We start from the raw sequence: 9,891 nt of genomic DNA, 5'->3' as shown, positions 1-9,891 counted from the left end.
GCCACCCTAGGAAATGCACTCTCCTCCCCCAAACCCGCCCCCTCATGGGAGGCAGGGTTTTTCTTTTGGGCAAACCTGCTCCTTGGGAGGGGAGGTGGCAAAACCTGTTTGAAGATGAGGTTACCTCCCTTCCACACCTCCCTCCTCCTTGGAGGCAAGAGCAACAATAGCTGAGACAGAAAAAGGGTAAAGAAGTGTTGGGGGCTGGAACAACCAGCTTCCCAACAACTCTGTTTAAAGAAGAAGACAGGAGGACTTGTGAAGATGGGAACTGTACAGGAGGCAGGAAAAAAGACATTAGATCTCGGGTAAGTAAGATCTTGGCCCACTTGATTGGAAACGGAGTGAATAAATAGTCTTAAGGGACTTTCCCACCATTCAGCTCTCACTAGATCAAATCTCAGGGGTTCCTCCAGGAGACAAGACTGTAAGAGAATGAATTGGCAGAGAAAGGATGGGGGTGGCTCTAGGTAGAAAATATCAGTATGGTATGGAACTGGGGAACGGGATTTCGGGATAATTCCCTAGGTTAAACATAAAGGAAGTTTATGTATTTCATATCTGATAAATCTGCACGTTATTCTCTAACCCTCACCATCCAGAATGGCCATCAGGAAAGCTGACCCAGAACTGAGTTTAGGTCCAGGTTCTCCTTCCTGGCAAATCTTTCTCCTTACCTTCCTCCCCTACCCCTCCACTTATGCCGTTTTCCCCTAGCCACTCCCCAGCCTGGTGGAGGAAAGGCAGGCCTGACGAGGTGCCATCTTTCCCAACTTTGCCCAGTGATAGCTGGGTGGGTCTGTCTGGGTTCCAGCCAATTGTAATGTGGGACATCACTCAGCCCTACTTTGTAGGTGGAGCAACAGCCATAGAGGTAAATAGGATTAGCTTTACATTCCATCCTTCCTCTCCTCCTAAACCCAACAGTAGGTAGGTAATCTGCTGTTAGTAAGTGGTGAAGGAGGCAGAAACATCTCTATAGGAGACGAGAGATCTGATTTCCTTTTAAAGCCCACCCTCTGCTCTGTACCTTAATCACTGTTCTTCACTTCGATGTCTCCACCTACTACTACCCAGTTCCCTTAATCTTTTTTTCTGTGTCAGGGAGAATGGAGAAACAGCAGAACCAGGAGCAGCTCTGAGACTTGGGGAACTGGAGCTGAAGGAGGAATGGCAGGATGAAGAATTTCCTAGGTGAGGAAATGTGAGGGCAGCTGGGAGAAGGGAGGGATGGTGAATTAGAACTTGAAGAGGGCCAGGTGTGGGGGCTCATATTTGTAATGCTAACACTGAGAGGCCAAGGTGAGAGGATCATTTGTTGAGCTCAGGAGCTTAAGACCAGCCTGAGCAACATAGCAAGACTCCATCTCTACAAAAAATAGAAAAGTTAGACAGGCGTGGTGGCGTGCGCCTGTAGTCTCAGCTAATCGAGAGGCTGAGGCAGGAGGATCGAGTGAGCCCAGGAGTTTGAGGTTGCAGTGAGCTATGGTGACGCCACTATACTCTAGCCTGGGCCACAGAAGGAGACCCTGCCTCAAAAAAAAAAAAAAAAAAAAAAATTGAAAGAAAAAGGTGGAAAAAAGAAAGCAGAGGTGATAAAATCATGGCAGGGAAAGAGAACCTATAAATTGATACTTGGCTTGGTGCTGTTAGCCTATGTCTCTGCCCTCTTTTAACACATTGACTGCCACACTAGAAAAAGAAAATTTTTCCCCTGTGGCCACAGTGTTTTATTAAAGCAAAATGATCCTTTGTAATTTGTTATTTTTTATTGTTTTCTGTGCATGAGTTATATGCAACGCAATCCACGTTTTTAGAATTAAATTGCCAATATTAATTGTAACAAGAACATCAACAAGGAAGATTTTCACGAACACAAACCAACTGTAGGGTTTTGCTTCATGAGGCCCTGGGGTCAAAACTAGCTTGAGTTAAATACAACTCACATGGCAGTCAATGTGTTGATCTTTTCCCTTCTAGATTGCTTCCTGAGGAGGTTGGTCCTTCTGAAGATCCTGAAGATCCTAAAAGAGGTAGGTAAAGGAGACACTAGGCCTCAAGTTCTTTTTTTTTTTTTTTTTTTGAGACAGAGTCTCACTCAGTTGCCCAGGCTAGAGTGCCGTGGCGTCAGCCTAGCTCACAGCAACCTCAAACTCCTGGGCTCAAGCAATCCTGCCTCAGCTTCCCGAGTAGCTGGGACTACAGGCATGCGCCACCATGCCCAGCTAATTTTTTTCTATATATAGTTTTAGCTGTCCAAATCATTTCTTTCTATTTTTTGTAGAGATGGGGTCTCCCTCTTGCTCAGGCTGGTCTTGAACTCCTGACTTCGAGCAATCCACCCGCCTCGGCTTCCCAGAGTGCTAGGATTACAGGCGTGAGCCACCGTGCCCGGCCTAGGCCTCAAGTTCTTGATTCTAGTCCAGTGAAGGGCTACGCCACCACTATCCTTTCACAGTTCCATTTCCACCTTTTCCAAATGTCCCCTGCGGTAGTCCTTCCTTCAGAGTTTACCCCATATTCTCACTTCCACACACAGGAATTCTAACCACCCCTACCCACTCAACACACATATATTTCTGTTCTTTTTTCCCCCTTCCTCCATCCCCAGGTACCCCCAACACTTTAGCCCTATGTGGCCAGCGCCCCATGCGTAAGCGTCTTTCTGCCCCTGAGTCGTGGCTGAATCTGACTGAGGGGCCTGGAGATAATGGAGCTTCTCCTACCCACTCTGCACCTTCCTCTCCTGATGGCAGTTCCGACCTGGAGGTAGATGAATTGGAGACACCTTCAGACTCGGAGCAGCTGGACAGTGGACATGAATTTGAATGGGAAGGTGGGAAGCAAACCTGAGGATCTCGAGCTGGTAGAAGTAGAGGCCAGTGTTACGAGAAGCTCAGGATGGATTTAATGGGACTGAAGTTAGAACTAATAAGGTGGGGACCAAGAGGTAAGGCCAGCAAAATTAATTTCCTCAGAATGGAAAAGTAGAGCTTATAGATCCCATGTGAGAGTAGTCAGTAGAGGGGGAAAGTTTTCCTTTGTTTATTAAGGAAAACTTTATTGAATGCCTGTTACATGCTATCATTGAGCCAGGACAGAGGTTATAAAGGTGAATAAGAGAGGCCCTACTCTCGGGGAATTCTCTGTTTAGTAGGAAATTAACATACATACAAATAATTAAAGTTAAAGGTTATGATCTACATGTGTATAGGGGACAGGATAGGCGGGAAGATGGAAAAGCATGGTTCTGCCTGAGAGATGTTAGGAAGGACTTCACGGAGGAGGTGATTCTGAGTTGAGAGTTAAAAGCTGAAGCTGATGATGTTAATCAGGTAGTTGGAGAGAGGGCTTTCTAGGTGGAAGAAGCAACTCAAGCAATAGCATGGCACCTTGGGGAATGCAAAGGATAAAGCATGACCATTTGAATACGAAGGGCTGCGACTGCAAGCCAGCTGCTCCGGCTCCATGCTCCATGCATGGCGCAGGGCTGGCCAGGGTGCCGCCCACAGGCAGAAAGCAGGTGGCTTACTTCACTCTCCAGCCCAACCCGGAGCCCCAGGAGTGCAGGCACACTCAGAAAATGAATCTTTTCCAGTCAGTAACAAGTGCCTTGGATAACTCATTGGCTAAAGATCCTACGGCAGTAGGTGAAGATGTTGCCTTTGGTGGAGTCTTTAGATGCACTGTTGGCTTGAGAGACAAATATGGAAAAGATAGAGTTTTTAATACTCCAGTGTGTGAACAAGGAATTGTTGCATTTGGAATTGGAATTGCAGTCACTGGTGCTACTGCTATTGCAGAAATTCAGTTTGTAGATTATATTTTCCCTGTTTTTGATCAAATGGTTATACCCAGAAGTCCTTTCCAGGCCAGGGAAGTTCTTTTGTCATGCATAAAGGTTAAAAATCCTTGTATATTTTTTGAACCTAAAATACTTTACAGGGCAGCAGTGGAACAGGTTCCAATAGAACCGTACATCCCACTGTCCTAGGCCGAAGTCATACAGGAAGGGAATGATGTTACTTAAGTTGCCTGGGGCACTCAGGTTCACGTGATCTGGGAGGTAGCTTCCGTGGCAAACGAAAACCTTAGAATGTCTCATGAAGTCATTGATCTGAGGACTATAACACCTTGGGATGTGGATACAGTTTGTTAAGGCTGTGATCAAAACACGGTGACTGCTAATCAGTCATGAGGCTCCCTTGACAGGGGCTTTGCATCGGAGATCAGCTCTACGGTTCAGGAATAACGTTTCTTTTTTTCTTTTTTTGAGACGGAGTCTCACTCCGTTGGCCTGAGTAGAGTGCCATGGCTTCAGCCTAGCTCACAGCAACCTCAAACTCCTGGGCTCAAGCAATCCTCCTGCCTCAGCCTCCCGAGTAGCTGGGACTACAGGCGCTTGCCACCACACCTGGCTAAATTTTTTTTTAATATACATTTTTAGTAGAGACAGGGTCTTGCTCTTGCTCAGGCTGGTCGTGAACCCCTGAGCTCAAGGAATCCTCCGGCCTTGGCCTCTCAGAGTGCTAGGATTACAGACATGAGCCACCACACCTGGCCTTAGGCAGAATGTTTCTTGAACCTAGAGGCTATCTATATCAACAGTATGTGGATATGACACACTAATTCCTCACATTTTTTGAGCCATTCTACATCCCAGATAAATGGAAGTGCTATGATACCCTTTGAAAGATGATCAACTATTGACCACATAGAAAATCTGGAAGATTGTGACTAGATATGGATATATTTTTCTAATTTTTTTTTATATTTCCTCAGATTTATCTCTTCTTGAAAATAGTTTTTAATGAAATGAACCATCATGGATATTAGCTGAAAAGTTATAAATTAATTATTGTATTGTAACACATGAATTAATGATGTTCATTGAGTGTTTCAGATTAACTTTCTAAAATGTTCCACATTGTAGTCTTATAAATTGTTTAATTTTACATCTGTAAATATTAGATTTGGGATAGGAGTCAATAAAGCAAAATCAGATTGTCAAAAAATAAAAAGTAAATAAATAAACAAATATGAAGGGCTGGGAGGTAAAGAGAGAATGACAAAAGAGAGTGCTGGCAAAGGTCAGATCATGGAGGCCCTTGCTGCCATGCTAAGTAAGGAGTTTAGATTTTATCACATAGGCAATGGGGAGTCATGGGAAGGTCTTAATCAAGAGAATAACATGATCAAATTTAATAACTGAAAAAACTAGAAACAACCTAAAGATCCATCAGTAAGGTATTAATTCTATTATGGTACATCCATCCAATGGAATACTACATTCTGTGCAACTTTTTAACGATAAGGCAGATCTTTTGATTGCTATGGAAAGATCATGCAGAATGGTGGGTACAGTACATTATCATTTGAGTAAAAAGGTAGAGAAGAAAAAAAAGCTTGCTCTAGCAGTGGTGTAGAAGATGGATTAGAGAAAAAGAGACTAGAGGCAGGGAGAGTAGTTAGGAGGCTAGTATTAAGGCCAGGTGAGAAATGCTAAGAACCCAAACTAGGACAGTAGTAGTGGAAAGGATGATAAGAGAATATAATAGAGATACCCTATAATCCCAGCTAGTTGGGAGGCTGCGGCAGGAGGATCCCTTGAGGCCAGCCAGGAGTTTAAGACCAGCCTGGGCAACATAATGAGAGCCCTTCTCTAAAAAAAAAAAAAAAAAAAAAAAAATTTAAGGATATAATAGAGATAGATGGATGGGGTCATCTATCAAGATAGGAAACGTGGTGGAGAGTAAGAAAAGAATGATTTTGAGTTCCATTTTGGATCTGATGACTTGTTGATGACAGGGAGACGCAAAGTGGAGATGTCCACTCTTGACATTTAGGGATTACGGATCTGGAGTTAGAACTGAGGCCTAGGTTAGAAAGGCAAATTTGGGAGCCATCACCTTACTGGTGGCGATTGAAGACATGGGAATAGATGAGCTCACCTAGGAAAAATCATGTAAAGAAAGAAATAGAGAATCTCAAAAAAAAAAAAACAAAAAAAACCTAAGACTGGCAAGGGCCATAGACCTGCTGAAGGTCAGCCCAAGGCCATTGTCGAGTGAAAAGGTTAGGATAATGAATCACAGGAAAAAGAAATCAGCAAGGGATTGGATTGATTGGAAAAATTAGAGCTTAAGAGTCATGGAAAAAAATTGAGGAAAGAAAGATTAGAGTAATAAACTCTAGGAATCTGGGGAAATTACAAAAAAACTGAAAGTAGGAAATCTATCACGTTGATGTTCCTTGCCCATCCCTCTCTTTTAGATGAGCTGCCCCAGACAGAGGGTTTGGGGGCCAGTGAGGCAGCTGAAAGGCTGGGCCGGGGTTGTATGTGGGATGTGGCTGGAGAAGATGGTCATCGCTGGAGGGTGTTCCGAACAGGACAGCGGGAGCAGCGAGTGGACATGACTGTCATTGAGCCCTATAAGAAAGTCCTGTCTCATGGAGGTAAAGGCTAGCATAAGTGAAGGGGTAAGAACTTGGGCTTCTTGAATAAAATGCCAAAGCTGGAGACTCAATTATTAGGTTCAAAATCCTTCCTGTAACTTCCAGAGATCCTCAGAGTCTCTCTCTTTTTTTTTTTTTTTTTTGGCTATGGGGGACTGGCAGGGAAGGGAGGCGATCCAGAGTCTCTCAACTTAAGCAGATGTGCCGTCTGTCAATATGTATTTGTTGACCAAATGAATTTTCCCTTTGTCCTTCCCAGGTTACCATGGTGATGGCCTCAATGCTGTCATCCTCTTTGCTTCCTGTTATCTACCCAGGAGCAGCATCCCCAACTATACCTACATCATGGAACACTTGTTTAAGTGAGTTGGAAGGCCTGAAGTGCTATAGGGAGGGCACCAGGGAGGGAAAAGTAAAAAAGAACCCCTTCCAGAATCAGTAGCTGATTGGAGAATCTAATCTACAGTAATGTTCCTTTCACTTCTTGCAACCCCAGAACATACCTTCCCTGCACTTTCATCCCCCCAGGTATATGGTGGGAACTCTGGAACTGCTGGTAGCTGAAAATTATATGCTTGTTCATTTGAGTGGAGGTACAAGCAGGGCCCAAGTTCCACCTCTGAGCTGGATACGCCAGTGTTACCATACCCTGGATCGGCGGTGAGACCCTAGGACAAGACAGCTGCAACTCTGTATCTTTTTCTTTCCATCTTTTCATTCTTTCTTCCTCCATTTAGTCCCTTCCTCTTTTCTTTGTCCCTTTACACCCCTTGCTAAGCCTCTCCTGCCTTCTGTCCTCTCTTGGAGTCAGAGAAATCTAGTTTCAAATCTTGCCATTACCACCTACTGGTTGTATGATTTTGGACAAGTCACTTAACCTTTCTGGGCTTCAGCTTCTTTATCTGTAAGATAGCAATGGTAATGCCTTTGCCACTGGGTGTTTGTGAAAATCATGTAAATCAATGTGGCATATTGCTTGGCACACAGATGGCATTCTACCTTTTCTCCCAGTCGTGCCATGTATTTCACTTTCCACATCTCCATTGTCTTCTCTGCCTTCATCCCTGACCTATATGCCTTTTCTCCCTCATGGTCCTTTTATCCCCTTCGTTTTCCCCATCTTCCTTTGCTCACTTTTCTCTTTTCCTTTTTCTCTCCTTGCTGGTCTTCTTCTACCTGGAGTTTTATAATAGTACTGGTCATGGAGACAGGGAGAAGTATGCAAAAGGAACTTATGTGAGGGCAGGGCAAAGGAGGGAAATGGGGCAGAAAAGGCCAGGCCGGGGGATTCTGAATGGAGAGTTTTCTAAAAATGAGGATCATGGAGGTCTAAATAAAATGGATGGAGGTGAGATTACAGATAAAGGAATGGGGATTAGACTCAAATGATAGAGAAATCTAGAAATTAGAGAAGTGAAGGAAGTTATAATACAGAAGATAGCTCCACCTAATCTTCATGGATGAAGGTGGAAGAAGAAATTGGATGATCTCATATTCTTCAGGCTCCGGAAAAACCTTCGAGCTCTGGTGGTTGTCCATGCTACATGGTATGTGAAGGCATTTCTGGCACTGCTTCGGCCCTTCATCAGGTACTAGCTCTGGGGATAGGGATTCCCTTCCCCTTCCCCTTCCCCCATTTTCAAAATCAAGATTAAAAAGATCTTGCCGGGGCGCAGTGGCTCACGCCTGTAATCCTAGCACTCTAGGAGGCCAAGGTGGGAGGATCACTTGAGGTCAGGAGTTCGAGACCAGCCTCAGCAAGAACAAAACCCTGTCTCTACTAAAAATAGAAAAAAATTAGCTGGGCGTGGTGGTGCACACCTGTAGTCCCAGCTACTTGGGAGGCTGAGGCAGGAGGATCACTTGAGCCCAGAAGCAAGACGCTAAAAAAAAAATTAAGGAGATGTTGCCCCACCCTGATTCTTCCTAGCCTTGACCACTCTGCTTGCTACATGTCCCTTTCTAAGGGGGTTCCACGAACCCTCCTCCCAGTACAAAACACACTTGGTTTATCCTCTTTTCAGTTCCAAATTTACACGAAAGATCCGTTTTCTGGACAGCCTGGGAGAGCTGGCCCAACTCATCTCCCTGGATCAAGTTCACATCCCTGAAGCTGTCAGACAGTGAGTCCTGTGCTTAAGGATAAAGGTTTTTGGGTGGGATATGTAAAGCCAATCCCCACTTTCTTGATGCTTTGGGGGAGATACAAAGGAATTAAAAGATAGAGGCCCTGCTTTCAGGTGCTTCAATGTATCTGGAAAAACTGCATATACTCAGAGGAGAAATTAAGGACACTAGTGCATCCAAGAGGAACAAATGAAAAAAACATATACATATGAGTGCAGAAACATCAGGGAATAAAGGAATAATCACAGTACAGAAGTTAGAGGAGATTCAGACTGGCCCTAGAAATTAGGAAGAAATATGTCGGCAGTGAATAGGATATCCAGTAGGGAAGAGCAAAGGATGTTAAATGCTAAAGCTAATGCTAAATGATGACTTAAGCACCCAATCTTCTAGCTCTTCCAATTCACCTGGCTTCTGTACCCCAAACCAGTAAGTAAAAGCCAAGTCCTGACCCTGAACCACTTCTCTCCCCCACCTCACCCTCCCTCTCCTAGGCTGGACCAGGATCTCCATGGCTCTGGAGGGACCTAGCACAGGACTGGATAAAGGGCCTTAGAAGCCAGCAAAGATAGCGATCTGCCAACACCCTGATCCCTGAAACATCTGAGCTGTTTTGTAAATCATCTTATCCTCAACCCCAGTACCACTGGATCTTCACTTCTCAATGGGATGTCATCCTTTCCATGACCCTGCCTTCAGCAGGAAGTTGAGGTTGGGAACCTGATCTGCTGGGTGACTTTCATTTCAGCGGAGTGGGGTGAAAGGCTGAGTGTAGAGGTATTTTGTATGGGAAGTTCAGAGCTCTAGGTTATAATTCTGCTTTAGCTGTAGAACCCCGGGCAAATAACTTCATCTCTTTGGGTCTCATTTCCTCCGCTGTAAGTGAAGGGGCTGTGATCCTTTTCACCTTGGATGGGAGGGGCTTAACTGTTGACAGCCAGCCAGCCTGCTGGGAGCCCGGAGTGCCAGCTTGCTAAATCTTGAAGAACCGCCACATGCCCTCTCTCCTTCTGAGTCATGTCTGCTGCCTGTGAGCCTGGGAAGGAGTGCTTTCAAAACCCGTATTTATCCCTCCTTAGTAAATTCAGATCTGTAGCGGCTAATAAACTTCGATGAGAGATTTAAACTGCGCCGAGGAAATGAACTACTCTTTCCCTAACCCCTTACATCACAATCCGTCTCGCGGTTCTGGCACGGAGTTCTCGCAGCAGAGGTTCCTTAGGATTTTCACCTCAGCCCCTGGGGCTGCGGGAGCGCCCCGTGTGGCGCGCGCGCGTGTGGCGCGCGCGTCCACGCATCGGAACCCGG

The 9,891-nt window shown here is 45.0% G+C and overlaps 1 protein-coding gene and 1 pseudogene across 1 annotated transcript; both read left to right on the top strand.

Annotated features, from left to right (window-relative positions):
* Positions 1-75: 75 nt before the first annotated feature.
* BNIPL (BCL2 interacting protein like) lies at positions 76-9,847 on the top strand. The gene is made up of 10 exons (XM_069478821.1): positions 76-308; positions 1,078-1,194; positions 1,981-2,033; positions 2,612-2,836; positions 6,274-6,456; positions 6,716-6,818; positions 6,985-7,116; positions 7,959-8,045; positions 8,481-8,579; positions 9,078-9,847. Exons 1-10 carry the CDS (start codon positions 265-267, stop codon positions 9,112-9,114), a joined length of 1,080 nt encoding a protein of 359 aa, XP_069334922.1. The 5' UTR covers positions 76-264; the 3' UTR covers positions 9,115-9,847.
* LOC138390022 (2-oxoisovalerate dehydrogenase subunit beta, mitochondrial-like) lies at positions 3,425-4,710 on the top strand (annotated as a pseudogene).
* Positions 9,848-9,891: the final 44 nt, after the last annotated feature.

The sequence above is a fragment of the Eulemur rufifrons genome, chromosome 8 (assembly GCF_041146395.1).
Source record: "Eulemur rufifrons isolate Redbay chromosome 8, OSU_ERuf_1, whole genome shotgun sequence".
Taxonomy (NCBI): Eukaryota; Metazoa; Chordata; class Mammalia; order Primates; family Lemuridae; genus Eulemur; species Eulemur rufifrons.
Note: the sequence above shows the minus strand (reverse complement) of the source record. Positions and strands in the feature narration are given on the sequence as shown.